Below are 20373 nucleotides of genomic sequence, written 5' to 3' on the forward strand. Positions count from 1 at the left end.
CACACTTTGGCTGCTACATACACAGAGGTGAGCGTGTACTGAGATTCGGGTGCATTCTGGGTACGATCAATTACGCATATAAAGCTGCCCAAGAAGGAAACCTGATTTTTCGAACGGCGGCGCGGAGATTCGGCGAAGCCGTCGCCTTTCATTTCCGCAAGCATTGAAAGCAGGCCATGGTACACGGCAGCTGGCACGGAAGACGAGAAAAGCGCATTCGCGGAAAATGCAGCACATATATAGTCGAAGGCCGCAGTCACTGTCGTATTCCACAGCTGCAGCTGTTGTGCATACCAATATGAGAGGAAGAAATCGATTTCTTTTTTTTTTTTTTGCGTGTGTGTGCCTTTTTTTTCATGGTCACTGCATGCGTTCTCGGAACTTCTCTACAGTTGCGCAGGAACGTATAAACATCGCCGCCAGTCAGCGGGTTTCGCTCATTGTTTCGAGTTTGAGGTGGGAAGCTCCTATAACGTGAGGGGTGGAACACCACAAAAAGTGCGGCATCAGATTAGACGCGGCTGCAGCGTTCCGACAATGGCAGCGAGTATTACGGCAAACACACAATGCCGATGCAAAAAGAAAAGAAAATGATAGCTGCGAGTAGCTGTACATGTGGCAATCTCGGAACCTTTAGAAATCAGGGATCCTGCATTCTGATTGCTTCAGTTGCCCTACTAAATGCCAGTTGGGAGCGTGCGGACAGACGATCCAGATAATCCTTCCATTCAATACCATGCACTATCCATCGCCTCAACACTGCACATTTATTCGCTGTTTCGTACGGTCACGTTACTGCAGAACACATGAGCAGAAACCTTCGTGACTGAACGACAGAAAAGCGTTGACAATTATGTATCCTGTCAATAAATTTACATGAATATGATTCCCGTTTGAGTGTAGAAAGTTGCTTTCGATCAAATGCAGTTGTGCTGTCCAAGCAAAGCTTCGAAGAATGTTTCCGCGGGCTCTTCACGTTCCACGATGGGCTCCACGTATTGGTCGCTACATGATGCATGTAACTGGCCAATCATTATGTTAGCAAATTCTTTATACAACTTGCCTACGTTTTCACGAAGCTGCAGTACGGCGGCGTCCACGTCGCTTTACGACTTCAGCTCTAACGTACATGCCGCCGTCCCACATAACCTGAACAACGAAGACATATTTATTGCGGCTAAAGCTTGCCAAACATGGGCTGTGAGATCCAAACATCGAAAGCTTGGGAACGAAAACGCGTTCAACGAGCACCATTCGATACATCCCAACCAGAAATCTCCAGCAGCCTTAATGCGTGTTCGAGTTAATTATGACGGTGACTGCACATTCGCGCGCTAAAGTAACAGAACACCGTCACCCTGCTCCCAAACCATTTGTCAAACCGCAATTGGGCATCAACTGACGGAGGTTACCCTTAATTCTTGTTCAAGACATCTTGGAGGGTCCTGAAGAACATGAACTAAAACGAACTGCATAGCTAATCCGAAAACCAAGGTCAAAACAGGAAGGATGGTTCGTTACGTTTGCCCGCGAAGCCTTCCCCTGTACTGCAGCTTGCCGAAAATGCAGTCCTTCCGACAACGAGTACAGATCCGACCCCCCTGGTCTAACGTGGTCACGCACCCATTTGGCTTAGCCTACGTCTCGCCTGCCAAGGGGAGCTCGCGTACTCTCGATCATGTCACGCGGCTTTTGCAACACATGGCGCACATCTTGCTTCCCTTGCCGCGCTGCTCCGCCCTCGCTTGCCAGGGGCACGAGTTCGCGCGAGCTGCAGCTCCGTGAGGCCACCCTCAGTGTTGTTCTCGGTGCACTGGTATACTGCCCCGTTGCGCTAATCTCAAAGCGGACTCTTTACCTAAAGCGTCGGCAAGAAGGCGGCGGCGATACACTCGGCTCTACAGGGCGCGGGAACTACGAGACGGAAAGCATCGCTATCGGCATACTGGCACTGCCAACAGCTTGGACCCCACAACGCTTCATGTTCAGGTAAGCCTGCCGTGACACAGCAAAAGTATCGCGCTCATGCTCAGACAATATCACTACAGGGTTTGTTTCTTATGAAAATTACTAGAGAGAACTCTGGCGCTGTGATCCTTCCGGTACCTCGGAAACGGTGAATATTAATAGGTGGAACTGTGCGATAAGTACAGGTGCAGGCGTGCATGGGGCGTTATTTATTACACTTCATCGTTCTAAATTTCCAAGAAAGTACAGCTTTCTATAAACGCATGTGCACAGCTAGAAGCATGCGCACCGGTATGTTATTTGCAAATTTATGCAGTTATAAAGTAGTATTCTTTGAAGGCGATCGATTTATACAGTAACAAAACCCTCGAAGCCAGAAAGGTAAGTTTAGGCAAATCAACCCCTTTCCAATCATTTCTATAGTGTCTGAACAGTAACACTCGCGGCTCCCAGACACTAGCACTAGAGTATCCGCTATAGTGATTTTTTTATTGAAAGTTCTGACAAGAATGCTTGACAACCACTAGTGCCGTGACGTGTAGAAGCACTGAAGACATTAAATATTATTAAAGCATGTTTTCTTGTTGGTTCCTTCATATTGTATTCGTACATGAACCTATATTCAGTTGGGGCTCTGTAGAACTGAAGTGTTAGGTTACGGAATTACTTGCTAATCGTCAGGTTACCTATAAGTAGAATGTTATCGCGTAATGACAACATACGCGTAAGAAATTTTAGTGCAAATACTAAGTTAAGAGAGATAAGGTCGTTAGGCTAAAAATAAGGTGAACAAAGGGAAAAAATGGGTACTGTTGCTTATTACATTTTTCACGTTCACGTTTCAAAACCAGAACGGGTGTTATGTCATTAACGGAGAACGTTCGGGGGCAGGGTTGCGAATACCTATACGGAGCGTTTTTCCTTCGATGTTAGAGATATGCCGAACGAAGCAGACGACGTTGCAGACCGAACAACGTTACTTAGGTGATGTGATGTCGGGTCAAGCAATTAATTCCATAGCTCGCTGAGTGCCTAAGGCAATTAAGGAAGCCAATAATTTGTTCTTTCGTGAGCGGTTTTCAGCAAATAAGGATAATTCAATCGCAGCGGTTATGCTTAATTTTCAATTATCACTTTTACTCTCCGACAATATTGTGTATCATTTTAGAAACCATGGTCAATACATCAAGAAATATCAGCCAAGAAATAAAGAAATAAACGCCCGATGAAATTATCAATGTTCGCCACGCCACTTCGAAAGGAGAGCGTCGGAAGACAAATTTGTGATTTTCTTTTTCATTACTTTTTTCTTGGAACAGATCTCGTGGATGATTGTGCCGTAACCGCCAATTCATATATACTTGCACATCGTTTGCACTATTTGCAAATTTCCCATTTGCAAATAAGCCTTTCGTTCTATCGTGCTGCGAAATTGAGCCATCAGGGGTCACATATGTCGTATTATTCTTTAGAATCGAATACAACGCGACACGTATGCACTTGTGCACAGAAAAAGGCCCGAACAGCCGTAAACCAAGACATGCTACCTATATATACGAGCACAGGAACGATTGGGCAAGTATAAGGCGCAGCCTGAATTACATTCAGCTTTGGGTAGAACGGGAAATTGTAGCAGTAGAAGGGAAACAGTTGTGTGAATAATAATGGTTCCGTGGAAATGTAAGAAACAGTACTTACGTCTTTATGTATGTATATCTATATAGCCTGGCAGAAAAAGTTCCTTTTACACGTAAGGGCAGTAACTTGATGATGCCACATTCACGACTTCGGGGAATATATGTACAAGCCTCTCTGTATATAAAGAGCACAGTGGTCCTGAAGTTACGCCGATCCTTTTTTTAAGCACTCTTCTCCCTTATTATACCTATTATGTTGAAGAAAGTATTTGCCTATAGCTTTCTTCTTTCATTCCTTTTTGAAGCTTACGCGCGCGCACACTTTTACACGTAAACGCTCGCAAACATGCTATTGTGCGACGTTGACAACAGCGCCAAGGTTATATGACGTCACTTTTTATGATTCTGACCCGACGCGGTGGCTTAGTGGCTACGGTTTCGTGCTGCTAAGCACGAGGTCGCGGGATCAAATCTCGGCCAAAGCGGCCGCATTTCGATGGGGGCGAAATGCCAGAAACGCCCGTGTTCTTTAAATTTAGGCGCACGTCAAAGAACCTCTGCGGGTGGTCCAAATTAATCTGGAGTTCCCCACTACGGCGTGCCTCGTAATCAGATCGTGGTTTTAGCTCGTAAAACCCCATAATTTAAAGCTTTCTCCAATTATTCCCCCTTCTTTTTTTTTACATTTAAATAGCAACTGTATGGACTCTCGAGGCATATAGGCGCCGTCGTGCCTGTCCTGCTGCCGACGGCGCATGCGCATTCCGCGCGTGGGCCTCCAGAGACGCGCTTGCGCGCAGTGCATTTAACTGCAAAAGCGACGAAGTCAAGTGAACGCACCCTATATAGCGTTTCGCTAAATCGGTTCTGCCATACTCAGGGAAGCTACTAGATCCGGCTTGTTCTTCTGGAACGCACGCATTAGCGCTGCTGCAATTAACATTGCACTGCTGGAACGCACGTGTGCACATTATCATTTCCTGCTGAGCAGTTGTGCGCATACACTGGTCTCACGGGAATGGACAGTATAAGCGTCAAGTTAAATCTAGGTATTTCCTGTTCTTCTTTCTTTCTTTCTTTATTTTCTTTACTTTTCTTTTCTTTTTTTGTGCGCCGACAAACGCCACCGGTTCCGTTCGGTCTCATCTCGTTCACCATCGAGATGCGATGCCAGCAACCCCATCGGCGGAGCTCGTCATCACGTCAACGTACCGAGACGTATCCATGATGCAATGCTAAACCTTGTTGTCGCTTTCAATAAAGGCTTCACCTTCGGGAAAACTACACATCTTTAAAGTAGATATCTGCGTTCAGTGTCGTACCGGCCACGTTTTGGCATAAGTCAGAAGTATCGCCCACGTGTCATTAAATACCAACTACGTGTTCCTATTAAAAGGGGACGCCCTGTATATATAGGGACCAGCAGGACTCGACGCCCGAAACCTTATCGCTCGACGTAAATTCCGAAAAAAAAAAAACACAACTCGTCCGGGCTTGCGCTTCGAGAAAAGCGCCCCGAACTGCCTCCTTCGCTTGATCACCGAAGTGCGATGCACCCTTCGCAAAAGAAGAAAAGGGAGGGAGAGAGAAAGGAGGAAGAAAATGAAGGTTGGCTGGTTGTTGTCGGGCGTCTGTAGTTCGCTATTTTGCGAGTGTAGGAGCAAACACCGCATATGCTCCGTGGCTTCGATTCGCAGGGCCACTACGAAATCACACACGCATATGGGAGACTGCGGCAAATAGACGCGGGAGAAGAGCCATAACGTCAGGAGAAAAAAAAAAAAAGGCAAGAGAAGTGGTATAAGTACTCCGCTTACGTAGCGCGTCCAGTACGTTCGCAAGCCACGTATGTTCGGGGCCTCTTTCTTTTATTTGGGCATTCTCCAAGCACGAAAAGAAATAGAACAAAACAGAACAAAAGCGAAGAAAGCGAAACAGGCTGCGTATAGGGAAGGAACGTCGATTTGACTGACAGGAAAACTACGTCCGTCCCGATCTCAGCCGTCGTCGAGTGTGCGGGCATATAAGTGGCGCCCCCTATACGCAATATGAAGAGGGATCCTTCGCATAAGCGCCTGGGCTCTGTTTGTACAAGGCGCGTTCGTAGAAACGACAACTAAGCAAAGGAGAAAGACATGCGTAAAACAAACTATACAACACGAATACGGTTGCAAGCAATCTGGATGTGTACCGGGAAATCTTTTGTATGGCCGCGCAGCAGCAGCACAAAGGCTTCCACGCCAGCGGCATTGTCTGTGCGCCGCTAAGCGGTGGCAGGACGCAGTGCTTTTTCTTTTTCTTTCTGCAGCCCAACAGTTTTCGACACAGAGTTGTTTTCGCGTTCCGGAAATACTTGCCGTGACAAGGACGAAGAAGTCGAGCAGACGCGGCGCGCATGACTCACTCGCGGTGTTGTATCTCCTTGAAGACAAGACGACGCCCGCTTCGAATGCGCGTCGTACGCGAGTGGTGCGCGGAACTTTTTTTTTTTTAAACACAAGAAACGAGAGAGAGAGAGAGAGAGAGAAAAGAAAGGTTACTGCAAATCCAACGCGCTTGTTGGAATCAACGTTTAACGACGCTTTCGCCAAACATCTTAATTAAATGCTGTGCAAACAGACGAGTGATGCCTGCAGTTTTTATTTTGTGTGTAAGCACCGCCGAACGTTCTGGTCACATTCTCCTCCCATCGCAGAAGTTTTGTGTCGCTTGGCTTCGTGGTAAAACCGCATGGAAACTGTTTGCCGTCTGCACCACTTTTTTTCCCCGGCGTATACATGCCGATAACGTGCCTTCTCTGCAAGAGGCGGCAAGACGCGTGAACCCGCACCATGTCACCTACGTTACCCCACGGGGATTACACTGCCTCCCGGATCGGCCCAATTTTTCATTGCCCATTCTAAGAAAACGGCTCACTTTAACCGGCGAGAGAGAGAGAGAAAGCACTTTATTTGCACCCGTCAGGGAGTATGGGTGATCGGGGTGAGACGCAGCTCCCTCTTTCACCGGCGAGAAACCGACCGAGGAGGAATCCACAAAGAAAACATCCTTTTATTAGAGAAAATATGATGGCTTATATATGTTGCAGTTCGATTTTCAGGTGCCGTTTGCTCTTTCAATACGTAATTCTGTGCACTAACAGAAAAAAAAAGTGGGCAGGACTAACGCTGGGTTGATACCTTCGTTAGCGTCCCTCAGCATATTATGTTATTTGGCAACGCACACATACAAACACTCATATATACATACCTATTACATATCTACGTATTTATTGCTTTTCACAATAGTTTTCATTGAATATCCACGCCTTCTTTTCTTGCTTTCGTCTGATTTTCTGCTGACACCTCTTCAATGCGCCCCTGTTGATATTGCATGCAGATCAAGAGAGAGAGAGAGACAAAGAGGAGGAAAGACAGGGAGGTTAGCCAGTGTAAGTACTGGCTGGCTACCCTGTGCTGGGGAAAGGGGTAAAGGGAGTAAAAGGAGAAAGAAGAAGAAGAGGAGAAAAAAAAATTAAGGAAATTCACGCAGTACCGCGATACTACACGATACAACACTCAAAGGCGATCGCACAATTCGCAAGTCCTTAGATACTTCAGCAAAGCCTTTAAGGCCTTGAGTGCCGAAGCCCGTCTGGACCAGTGTCCTAGAGCCTTCTCCTCTGTAAAGGGGCGATTGTCCAGTTTTTCGAGCGCGGTTACGAGCACTGTTCTTGGCACTTTGTAGCTGGGACAGTCACAAAGGAGGTGCTGAATCGTCTCCTCGCAGTCGCAGGTTCCGCAAGTAGGGCTGTCGGAAACATAAACCTGAACATAACACATGCAGATCAAACACACAGGTTAGAATCAAGGGGAAGCGAAGCTTTGTTCATTGATGAAGCCTATGTGATGCTATACAAATATTGGTTTGGTTTGGTTTGGTTTCGCTTGGTTTGGTTTGATTAGTTTTATGCGGGAATCGTAGTGGAACATGGCCATTCTGGAGGATTGCCAAAGAACGGGCAAACACCCAATGACACATACTAAGTGGCCAAACGAAAGAAGTAAATCAAAGAGTTCGTTAAATATAGTTCAACATACCCTTAACAGATTGGTGGGATTTAGAGATTCCTGTAAGCCGACATTATATGTTCAGGTTTTATGTAGCGAGTCAATTTTTTGTTGCCCAAAACAAACATGGACTTACTTGGTCGCCATACAGCTGTCAAATAGGCTCGTTCGCTGCTACCTTCATTTGGCTCTTAGTAACACCTAGTGGCATTCAGGGTCCCAAGTCAGGAGCAAACATTTAATGTGCATATGCAACCCCATTTGTCGCAGATTCATTGTAGACGTCTCCATATTTGTGACACATCATTGCATATGTAGTGTTATTAATGTTATTTACTATGTATGTCTATGTAGGTCAAACTTGACTACTGTTTTGAGTTTGTTGTGGAATTACAGTGCATCGTACTAGCATCTTGCAGGTCGTGAACCTAATGCACAGCGCATTTCACTGTTGATGGAGTTCAATATTTAATGTAGTAATAAGCATTTCTTTTTCTAAACACAAACGGCCAGAAACTGACGAACGGCAAAGTGGGAGGGAAAGCCAAAGAAAGCTGTCGCTTTAAAAATTTGTAAAGAGGCAGTAACGGGTGTGGTTACTGACTATAACACCAATTGCGAGCTCTTTACGAGCTGTTTACTATACCTTCGATAATTCAATAGCCCTGACCCACACAATTAAGACGGGATCTGGAAAAAATTTACCTTGCAGAACTCTCGCATAATGATCGATCGCAGGTTAACAGAAATATAGCCCATCAATATTGCGGTTTCAGAAGCTCGATAAACATCCTGCAAGAAAGACGTCGAAAAGAACGAAGAAAGGGCGGCAGTTGCAGCCAGATATGAAAGGCGCTTTGAAGCAACAAACATTACTCACCCCGCAAAAAAAAAAGAAAAGACCAAACATCAAGATGTCACTCGTTTCTTCATGTTTCCTGTTTTTTCTTTCTATGATTGGACTGTGTTGGCATGCGAATAAAGGAACCTTGTCTTACTGAACGGAAAGTATTATGCACACACATTTCCATACATTTATGTAGACATTAGTTCGTGCATTAAAGAGACAAAGAGTCCGCTGTAGTGAATGCGCTCACAACAATGCTATGGAGCCCGCGAATACACGCCAAGTGCCTCGAGCGGCCAGTCGGGCGACAATATTGCGTGCATATGCGGGCTTCTTTCACGCCCGGAAAAACACTTTTATGTAGCAGATATTTAGCGACAGAGAGCTGTATCAGGATTTTTTTTCGTGTCGCTTTACAATTTTCTCATTTACACATTTCTCATTATAATATTTGAGAAGTTGATTAACTAATTAGGGGAATTATCTAATTAGGCCGACTGAAAAAATAGTAATTTGAGTATCTCCAAGCGACGACAAACAACATTACCTTGGTTCTGTCCAGCTACGTGTCATTCACATATTTTTCAACTCTGGCTAAAGTTAGCTCGGACACCCTGTATATGTTGCATCGCAATGCAAGCGTATGCAATTACAGCATATGGGTGTCCCCGCAAATGCATCACTGTTACTCGTAAAGCCTGCTGAACGTGACTCACGCGTGCATTCATAATATATTCCACGATTAAGAAAAGCGCGAAAAGGAAAGCCCGTCAACTTGACGCGAACCTATATACTTGCTCTCGCAAAGGTGAAGAAAAGAAGTCTTTTTTTTTTTTGCTTATGCCAACCGAGCATATTACATTGAAATGCAACGTGCGCCAACAGCTTTGCGAATCGACGAGCGACTAGTCCAGAGATGCATGACCAGCCATAGAGAGTTTTATTGTCGGCATCGCGTGTAAAGCGTTGTCGTAGCATGCAATATAGCCGGCGTAATAAAAGTAATCACATGATGATTTTTTTCTCAGGCTACGTTGGTGGTCAAAAAATTACACTGCCATTATTATTATTTCTTTTTTTTCCCGTTGGCTCAGGAGATATGTAACAGCTCCGGAAAGTGGGGCACATTTGTGACGTAATTAATATAAGCATTAATATATGCACGCGCTGCAGCCAATGAACGCAACGTGCGTCTCCTTGCTGTCCATTGGTCCATTGCTGCTGTTTGTTGAAAAACGCAGCGACTGTATTGTCATGTTGTATCACACCTATTTGTGTGCAGTGTTTGGTAGCCGGTGACAAAAAAAAAAAAAACATTTTTTTTTGCTATTTTCACCGACCTGTCGGAGTTTTGTGTTCTTTTCACATTGCTTTTGCCGAAGTGTTGCTGATAGGACTCTTCTTTTCTTTGTTCAGTTTTTTTTTTCAATGCCAGAAGTCGGACGCCCAAATTATAACGCAATACAGATGTCAACGCTGCCATGTACGAGTTGAGCGCCCTATAGCAGCTTGCCGGAGAGCAAAACAATGCACATTATTTCAGCAACAGCACGTATCTTGGGTGTTTATGTGGCTTTCTCGACGCGCGAGCAATGTCTCCTAGCGCACGCCAAGCTGGAAGAGCCTAAGAAGCTAGGTGGTTCCGGTGTACATCAGTCGAACGCACTAGATGGCAGTGTTCCTTATTTGAAATGCAGGCCAACGGCAAGAGCGGACTGGTTACACCAAAATTATAATTACAACACTTCGGCAGGACTAAAGAAGGTAAAAGAAATTATGCAGATCATACGCACGTGTTGGAACCAATCCGAAGCGATTAAGCTTTCGTGCCGCGGCTAATTAGATGTTATACAACTAAATGCGATGCGTACCGTTCTGTTTATGTTTACTCCATGCAGCGTGTAACCTCATGCCATGTTTATCTTTATGCTTTAGACCATAAATAAACAATGCGGAGATACAAACTCCAAATCAGGCTGATGCACAGTGCGAGGCGTCGACGCACTGACGTCACAAACATGAATGCGATGTTAGCATGAGCGTATAGATTGAAGAATAGTGACCAGAGCTGAGACGGAGAGAGAGAGCGAGAGATACAAAGGACAATGGGTGAGGGGTGCACAGAGAAGTGCTGCGGACGTCTAGCAACAATCTTGTGACACGGTCGCACATACCGATTCTGAATGATCGGCCAAAAATGGGCACATACTCAGCAGTACCTACGTACCCAATGATGCAAGAATGGAGTAGCTCAAATGTTAGAAATATGAGAAAATGGTATAAGCAGCGGAATATCGTGCCTTTTTCCATCAAAGAGGTCTGCGTGCTTGGGAGGTATACATGGTGTCCCGCATAGCTTGAGCCAAACATAAATGTATGCAAACGCCACGTAGCTGGACAGATCTAAGGTAATGTTCATTGCCGTCGCTAGCAGGTACTCATTATTTTTTTAAATACTGCCTGACATAATATTATAAATTAGAATAAACGCTACAGAACGCTGAACAAAAAAATAAAAATAAAAAAAGAGACTCCAAAGCAGGAAAACAAACAACAGTTGCGTGCCCTTTAGCTCGAAGTGTGAAGCAGCGGCAGCGATTTGAAGAGCTGCTGGAAGCACCTATAATGCTTGTTCAATTTTTTTGTGTTTTTGCGCAGTGTAAATTTTCATCTGCGAAGCCGATGTTCAAACAGAACGCCCGCTTATCTGTCCATTTCTTGCCCTTGTTTCTCTACTGGCATTTTTATTTTCATTCACTTTTTTTTATTTAACCTCCCTGTCTTTCCATCCTCCCTTCTCTCTTCTTAATTTCTTTTATTATTACATTAATGAATGTGTGATGCTTTGTGGCGCAAGGGCCAGGTATGGCCAAAGAGCGCCATGCCAGTGTTGATGAGTTCGCAGTGATGAGTTCTGTGAAGTTGATTATTAAATGATGCAAAATGGGGACTTAGGTTTTTTTTATACGCAGCTACACCGAAATCTGAAATGCCTTACTCAGAAAATAATTTCTAAATATTAGGTCGAAAGAAGCAACAATAACGACACAACATACACTATCTCCGTACTACACGTATCTTGCCTCTTGCGACTTCTTAACTCCTAAAAATGAAACGACCGACGACATTTTCAAGATTTGGAGGAGATAAAAAAACAGGAATACGGTAGAAGTACTTAGAATCACCAGCTTGCGAGAGTTGCCGAACTGTGTTGAACAATTGATAAAGTGACAGGACAAGACCGTCGCCTCCAGAAGAGTGTATACCCTAATCATGTTATGAAATGTTCAAAGGATTATGATAATTAAAAGAAAACAATACACGTGGCTTGAGTCCCCTTCCTGCGCGAAAGATGTTTTGTGGCGTTCGCATGTGTGCTAGTGCCATCGCTGGAGAGAGAGAGAGAGAGAGAGAGAGAGAGAGAGAGAGAGAGAGAGAGAGAGAGAGAGATATGAAGAGGAAGGGCAGGGAGGTTGACCAGATATCAGTCTCCGGTTTGCTACACTACACTGGGGATGGGAGATAGGGGTTAGAAAGAGGACAGAAAGGAAAGCGTTAAAAAAAGAGTTACACGCACACACGGAGACACACACACAAAAGGCGTTACAGTTAAAGACGTTCACAAAGGCCGGTAGATAGCAAAATGCTCAATAGTGCCTGCACGGCCTTCTTCTGTGACATTAGGTCCTTCCGATGGTGTAAAATTCTTTTCTCCGATAGCGGCTGGTCGTTCAGCTGGTCAAGTTCGTGACGAAGCCATTCCCTCTGTGTACTGTACTGCGGGCAAGAGTACTGGAGATTTCCATCACTGGAAATTTCCATGCACCTATATTGCCATATTTGTGTTCGACGTTGCCTTCGAAGCGGTAACGCGGAGAGTTTTCGAGATGATCTTATACACTACGTGTTGTCGCTCGGTTGCAGGACACCATGACGAGGTAAGGGCAGCGATACGTTCCTTTATACGAAGTGATCGAAAGCTGCGGCATAATTGAGCAAGGTGTATTTTCCTTTTTTCCTCTGCGTGCCCCTGCCGAGTATCACAGCTCTCAATTCTGGCCCATTGTCAAGTTACGTCTTTGAATGAGCCTGGTATAAAATTATGCAAAGATTGGGACGTATACCTTTTGTCAATCCTATAAACATGGCCCGAACGCTTATATGCTTCAGCTTACTTCAAGCTTCGCACCAGCACTCTAAAGTGCTTTATAGTTTGTTTATAGTTATAGTTTATAGTTTGTTTATAGTTTGTCACTGTTTTGTTACCGGACAGTCTTTCTTCATTACATGTCGAATAAAAAATGATAATACAAGATGATTATGACTCCGTGTTTTCGGAGTGCGTTTTTTCGTAGTTGATTTTTTTGGCGGAATATTCTGCGGTTATCGGAGTTTAATTCTCGTAAATCCCCAATTCTCCGATATTGGGAGTTTAATTTTGCATTATTCTCAATGCTCCAAAATCTTAGATGAAATGACATCTGAACACGAAAACAACAGAACACACGAAGCGTATTTGAGTTTTCTGGGAGGTTTGACCGCACAAACACATGTACACACAAGCACAAATACTTGAATACAAGACATCCTTATACAAACTTAAAATTTGATGTAATAGACGCAAGCATACTTTACGGGGTCGCTGTCACTGATGGAAGCGTGTTCCTTTCCATTGACGATTCTGAGCTTTGAAAGTGCCCTTTGAAACAGTGAGAGCCGGCCAGAAGACTCAGCGCGCAGCGAGAAAGCACTGACCACTGGACAGTGTGAAGTCTCCAAAACGACAGGGGTTCAACAATGTTACTGATTTCATAGCTCTGATAGTTCGCAAAATCCCCTCATGAGCTGGCTCATGTCGTCAGTTTCAAGAAAGAAGCCCTTTGTTAAATGTGCGATGGGTGCGGTCGACGAGATACTGCTGACGTGAGGTAAAGCTTATATCGGCAATGGGGGCGAAATGCGAAAACACCCGTGTGCTTAGATTTAGGTGCACGTTAAAGAACCCCAGGTGGTCAAAATTTCCGGAGTCCCCCAATACGGCGTGCCTCATAATCAGAAAGTGGTTTTGGCACGTAAAACCCCATAATTTAATTTTTAAGCTTATATCGGCCAAACCGACCGATGTGTCAATGACCGCTTAGAACATGCCCTTTATTGAAAGGCTTTCGATAAAGAACAGAACAGGGTCATATTGGCCGCTAAAATCGGATTTTATCGAATAAATCCGAATTGTCAAAAATTTTACCGGCGAGTGTTTATCGGATTTTTTCGGATTTATACGGAAGCACAAAGCCCTGCAATCATACAGACAAGCACTCATACAATATTTTTGCCTGTCGGGACGAAAATAAAGCGAGAGAGATTGTTGTAAGCGCGCAGTCAAGGTTGAGGTTAAACCTAATATATCGATTTACATATACGAGCCATCAAACAACAAGTGCGTCACTCTGCTATACAGACATAGAAAAAAGCAAGCGTGCTTTTACGGATGTCTCGGCCGTAAATCGAAAGGTGTAATGCTTTCAGCAACGCGGAGACCGCACAGCCAAATCATTTATGCATGCAAGTCGCTTGCCAACAAGCTTGTCCACGCCACGACGACGGTGTCGAAATTGAAAGCTGGCGGCTCCTGCAGTCGCACAACGTGTGTCGAAAGATGGAGAGAACTTCTCGCGTATTAGGTGCTGTTGCGTGTGCTCTCGGGAAGCCCGCACGTCCGCAAAAACACGGCAACTATGCTTCTTTTTCTTGTTTGAGAGAGAAAAATACAGATTGATTGATTGATTGATTGATTGATTGATTGATTGATTGATTGATTGATTGATTGATTGATTGATTGATTGATTGATTGATTGATTGATTGAACAGGCTGAGCCAGGCTGGCTGCCCTGCACTGGGGAATAGGGACTGAAATAAGAGAACAAGGACGGAAGTTCACGTTATGTACGCGATGAACACTTAATGGCGTGGTTGTCTAAAATCAAGCGGCACATTGCAGTCTGCGTCACCGTACAACCTAATGACAAGCAATGATGAGTGCTGTAGGTTGACGCTCGATCAAAGCAATCAGGCAGGATCTATCACTGCAACATTCGGACGAGAGAGTGACCTTTTCATATTTGAGTATATTGCGTCTAACGCGTTGGAAGGAACGCTTCGACGGATCGGAGCTCAACCAACTGCACAGCAATGGCTCCCGCGTGGTCGTTAATATATAGGCGGGCATTGCCTCGACGTTGATGTGACACATGCATTATACTGCACGAAAAGAAAGCAACGCCGGCAGACTTATAACCACTGTCCGGTGCTGCTCAAAAGCTCGTTGCATGCATGGGGGTGCTCGCTTAAATAGGACGCGTACGACACCCCGCGAAGGTAACTATCTTTGTTTTTCCAATCAACGACTGCTGGTCCTCCCTTTTATTATTTGTTCCCCTGGAGGAAGTCAGGCGTCTTATAATATTTGACAAGACGTAAACGGAATCCAGGTAAAAAAGAAAAAAAGCGAGAAAAAGAAAAGAACACTGATGCGCAACGTCATCCTTGTGCTTATATGAACTGTGTAACTCCTCATCCGACCGCCACTCAAGGTTGTTTCGATCCCCCTCCTCCCGCTCCTCCCCCCCCTCAACGCACACACCTCTCCTTCGGCTTTCTGAGCAATTATAATCCCGCATGCGCCGAGAGACTATGCCACGGACCGCCACGCTCACCGGCACGGGACATGATAGAATCGTACAAGCAGGAAAGTACGTGACCCAAACTCAAAATCATGGCGCGCACGCACGGGGCACCGCAAGAGAGAAAAAAGTCCGTGCATGCGCTCGCAGTCAGCGCGGGGAAAGGCCGTATACAACGAGGACAGCTGCCACACAGCTCTCGGCGCCGCAGCGCGTGAGCAAGCGATGCGAGAGACCACACGGAAACTTTTAAACTCTAATCTCCCATCTGACGACGTCGGAACATGGCTCGGCGTACGCGGAATCGTATACGGCGCCGAAGAAAAGAGGGCCGCCGGGACCGCCGCTTCTTGCATCGCGCTGGGGGAATCCGCGGGGAGGGACGACGCTCGGCGTCGTCGGCGGCGCGCTGTGTCACGACGCACCGGTGAAGTCAGGCGAAAGTGGCCCGCCGCCGCCGCCGCCAGCGAGTCTGCGTGCAGTCGTCCGCCTCACTGCCCCCGCGTGACGGCATCGCTGCCGACGCCGACGAAACCTCCCGGAGGGCAGCGACGCCGAAGAGAACTGCGCGTATAATACGTGCGCTCGATGAAAAGAAAGTAAGGAACCAAAGAAGAAGAACGAGAGACAGAGCCGGGAATAAGCGAGAGAGACGACGAAGAGACATCCGTATAAGCGAGAAAGCGGGCGAGGTGCACGGGAGAGCGCGGCGGAAGGAAACGACGGCCCGAAAAACAAACCCAAGTCATCGCCACCGCTGTAGAATACAACTCGACGAGAGGGAATCAAAGAGAGAGAACAAGTAGATAGGAGAAAAAGCTGGCGACGGACGAAGCAGCAACAAGAAGTACAGAGACAAAAGACAAGAAAGGAAACCGCCGCGCGCGCGCGCGCGCCAGTCAAAGAAAGATAATTCGGCCACAATCTTCACGGATTGTTACCTCAATCATGTTCCGCGTGGTGCGGCGGCGGCCTTGGCTCTATAGGTGGGGCGTCCTGTCATGGAGAAGCCAGAAAACGAGTGCGCCCGTTTCCCGGAGGAGCCTCGCTCGCACACAGTTGAATTCGCAACGACCTCCACGGGGCCGGCGGCGGCGGCGGCGCAGCGGGGATGAAACCCGGCGACGACGTTCGCGGCGGCGGCGGCGGAAGGCGAAGCCGACTCGGTCGTCTCACTTGCCCGCTGCAGACACTACGCTCGCCAACCTGGCAGTGAGCCGCCTTGCTGGCTGTGCGGAGGCATCGCCGACGCCTTGGAGTAGCAGCAGCAACCGCCGCCTCCGGATATAGCGAGCCACGCCGCCACCGCCAAAGCTGGGACGCGAGAGGCGCCGCATGCAAGTGGCACCGGCAGCAGCGAACCTCGAGAGTTTAGCAGCCTGGCCGCGCCGCCAACGCCGGAAGGAATGCGCCGACACTGAACCGGTGAGCCCCCATAGCTCCTCGTGGGACGTGCGCCGAGAAACGAGCGTACTACTTCGCCTCCCCTCCCCTCCTCCCCCCCTTCTTTTTTTTTTGCCAACACATACACAGACACACGCACCTCTTTCCCTTTCAGCTGCGGCTTCACCGCGAAACAACTGCCGTCTTATACTGCTTTGTTTTCCAGCGAGTCGTGTTCCCGGAATAATCCCCTCGGTACGTTCTCTTCTCTGCTGCGCCGACGGTCACCGACGCGTGCTGTTTCTCCATCCACGAGTGTTCTGCGTTTCCGTGGAAGCGCCGCATCTCATCTCGATGTCTTTCGCGCAGCGCGCGCTCTTCTCCGCTCGTGCGCCGCGGTTTGCCACCGCTGCGTCCTCGTCACGCTCCTTGTGTCTCTTCCATTGTTCTCCCTCGCTGGTCCGCAGTGGTCCGTATACATAGCGTCTCGGTGAAGTTTCCGGGCCGGGAACTGATTCGGCCTAGTGAGTGCGCGTGCGCCCGCTCTCGCATTCACCGATATGCGCGCGCTTTGGGTGGCACCCGTGTTGCCGCTTTTTTGTTTGCTCTTCCCTGGCGGCTCCGTTTGTTTGCTCGTCGTCCCCCGTATCTCCTGAGAAAATTCAGCTCGCGCGAAGTGCTGCCTTCAAGTACAATGCGTCACCCGCTCTTGCCACAACTTGGTGCGACCAGCAAGTATTTTCCAGAAGCTTCGTCTGGGAGCCGCAGAGGTGGCTGTGCCACTCTATCCGAAGAATGAGCCGAGCAGACAGCGCAATATTCAGATGCATGCGCAAAAGAAGCGAGCGTAGGCTGACACAAATGGGCTGCTGCCAGTTGAACTAGCTTCATAGCACACAGCAACATAGAAAATTGTTGCCAGCATCGATGCAGCAAAAAGTTACTGGTGCACCGAAGGAACAAAGCAAACGGTACAACGGCATGTTCATGCTGTCAGACAGTAGTTTACGTGCGACTCCCTTTGAACACCCTGTGAAGCGAACAACGCTTAGATATACAAAAGGAATAGACAAGTTGGCGCAGCGTGTAATTTGTCTCTCATACTATAGTTGCGAGTAAAAGCACGTGTTGGGGTGGGGGGGGGGGGCAGTGGCCATCCATCCAAGGGTGTCACGTATGCAAAATGAACAACGCTGCTGATACAAGGGTCAATGTTCGGGCTTACGGCTGCTTTAAGAGCGCTGTAATAGTTGCAATATACCTTGTGTGGCTTAAAGACATAACGCCCGGTTGTTTCAAGCATTCACCACGCACACCACTGAAAAGAACGCTTTGCGACGAAATGAACAATCAGCGCTGCATCTTTTGCCTGCGTGTCGGCAGAACGTAGTGACAATGCGCAGTGATTTGGTAATATTTTCGTGTTGTTAAAACCTCTAGACGAATGAGACAAGAAAATTCAGTAAAGACAATTAAGAAATACGCGTTACTTATTCCCCAAACTAACCCGCACTAGCTTGCCACGGAGACGCACAAGGAAAAGCGAAATCGATAAAAAAATATAGAAAACCTGACATAAATCATATTTGCATAAGTGTTATAAGTAATGAGAGTTCGTAACTATGTGCTGTAAGAACACCAGTGCACACACACAAACAAATACCATATCGTTGGAAAAAAGTTCGAGCAAACATTGAGTGTAAAGAAAGCTTGCAACAAAAACTAACAAAGAAAAGACGGCCCAAACTAAATTGATTAGGCATTTGTCCACATGTAATACGAATGTAGAATCAGTACAACACCGACAAAATGTCGTGTATATATAATGGATGCTTTCTGCCACCGTTTTTTCTTTCTTCTCTTTTGTCGCCGTGAAAATTTTCCCGCGCGAGCGTTTATCCTGCCTTCCTTTACTACGTCTTCGCTATTAACACAAAATTTGCAAAAATCTCTGCGATACATAATTATTCACTAAGTTATGCAAGTTATGCGGCTTATGTGTACGCTAGACGACTACACAAACCCGCTTGCAAACAAATATACAAATCTCACGCCGGGTTTCGGGTTTCGCAGCATCGTCACTTACGAGAGGGACACAGGTGGGTCAATGGGAACGGCTGTCAATTAGACTGATCCAGTGATCTAGTGGCTCAGCAAGCGATACGTCGGCAGGGGGAGGAAGCCTTTGTCGGCTGGTGTCATTGTTTCGCGTTTCGCCCGCTGTCCTCCACGCTTGGCGACCTCACGTGTGCGTGCGGAAGCAGGTGAACGGACGCTCTGTCAACCACTTCATGCACCGTCATGGCTGGGTGGCTTCCGTATGCCGCATATACTATACACGGTAACAATGCGTACGCATTTGCCTGGCGATTGCAGTTGCGTTTGTCTCCAGATTAGGGTTCTCTTTCAAACTTTTTTCTTTTTTTTTTCGAGGAAGGGAAAGGGGGTTGGGGATGTGCTCAATTCGTGCATGTTACAACTCACTTAACGGTTTTAGATCGCATTTTTGATGCCTCTCTTGAGCCATGTGCAAGGCTCTCATGACGAATGGCCTAAGTGAAATTAGTATATCGCATGGTATTCCTTATCGGTAAGAAAGTGTGAAGCTTACGAAGGGAAGTGTGTACACAGTGGAATATGGGCATGTACGAACGGTGCCATGGCTTAATCATTTAGTGCTCCAAAAAAGAAAGGTATGTACCAAGTTTGAGGCTTCTTACACTTCTCTAAAAAGTTCCTCTCTTCCGCAAATGTACTGCAAGACACGGATACAGCACACGCGGCAAATTAACAAATAGATGATTAATCAAATTCCAGTAATAACTTTAGGGTTCCTGAGGCAATTGCTGGATTGAAGCCAGCCGATGCGGGAAACATGTGCAATTCATTATCAGGAATATGGTGACTATAGCACTCGTATAAAGATGTCCTTAAACGAAATTGTGGAGAAACCCACTGTCGTTTAACCTGATATTAGGAGGAAGCTCAGTTTTGCACTGCTGGACTAATTGAACTACAGGACATCTACGTTTTTTTTTCTTCATAAAATGTGGGGGAGGGAGTGGGGAGGTCACTTCGGAAGTTGATAGCACATGCAATGTGTGGCTAGTTTGCCATCCCTATTTAATGTGTATGCATGACTCGACAACTTAAGAGTTTAAACTCCGCCGATGTAACGTGTGACATAAAATAATAAAATAAATGTATGATAAGTAAGGCAATGCTAATTGTTTTTGTTACTATTTTGGGGTGACAGGGGTGCCCGTGCTGTCAAGTAGTCTAGACGGGGGGGGGGGCTGACATAGCAACAGCGCCTACAGGTGATTTTTTTTATGAATGTGGTATAGCTAAAAACGCGAAAGCATCCTGTTCCAAGAGAGAGAGAGAGAGAAACAGACAGACATGCACTTACGTAGACCCCCGAACCCAAACTCTCAAATCCAAGCATAACTGCGGCTCACAGGCCGTAGAGCAAAGTTTTTGCAAGCAAACATATATCGCTATCTTACCACCCACGCCCGTTTTATGTGGACTTCTTTTGTCTCTTTAGCTGTTTTGAGGCACTAATGGTCGCCTTCCTATTTACAGTGATAGTGTTTAGTAATTTTTGCCATACGCTTTCTTCGAGTGGGCGTTGCAGAATGTTGTAGGAAGTCGAATTTGCCAGCAGACAGCGAAAACGCAATTTTATGGCGAACACTCGGAGACTCTTTTCAGCGCTGACGATTTTCGTTCCAGCCTTTCATCATCAGCATCGCAGTGTCACAAATATTGACACAAAGGAACAGAAAGCAAACGGCCTATCACAT

At 46.5% G+C, this 20373-nt stretch overlaps 1 protein-coding gene and 2 long non-coding RNA genes across 4 annotated transcripts in view; 1 reads left to right on the forward strand and 2 right to left on the reverse strand.

Annotated features, from left to right (window-relative positions):
- LOC135896423 (uncharacterized) overlaps positions 1-20373 on the reverse strand; it is a 657092-nt gene that overhangs the window by 145219 nt on the left and 491500 nt on the right. The gene's annotated exons all lie outside the window — the stretch shown is intronic.
- Positions 6858-16260, reverse strand: LOC139059114 (uncharacterized). The gene is made up of 2 exons (XR_011513925.1): positions 16123-16260; positions 6858-7411 (listed from the first exon to the last, which is right to left on the reverse strand). It is a non-coding gene; the product is annotated as an uncharacterized lncRNA (long non-coding RNA).
- The window catches only part of lab (labial), a 197047-nt gene continuing 192858 nt past the window's right edge, over positions 16185-20373 (forward strand). The window contains exon 1 of the mRNA XM_070537021.1: positions 16185-16606. Within this exon, the coding sequence (XP_070393122.1) occupies positions 16517-16606 (90 nt within the window). The 5' untranslated portion in view covers positions 16185-16516. The remainder of the gene's footprint in view (positions 16607-20373) is intronic.

This window comes from Dermacentor albipictus, chromosome 4 (genome assembly GCF_038994185.2).
Source record: "Dermacentor albipictus isolate Rhodes 1998 colony chromosome 4, USDA_Dalb.pri_finalv2, whole genome shotgun sequence".
NCBI lineage: Eukaryota > Metazoa > Arthropoda > Arachnida > Ixodida > Ixodidae > Dermacentor > Dermacentor albipictus.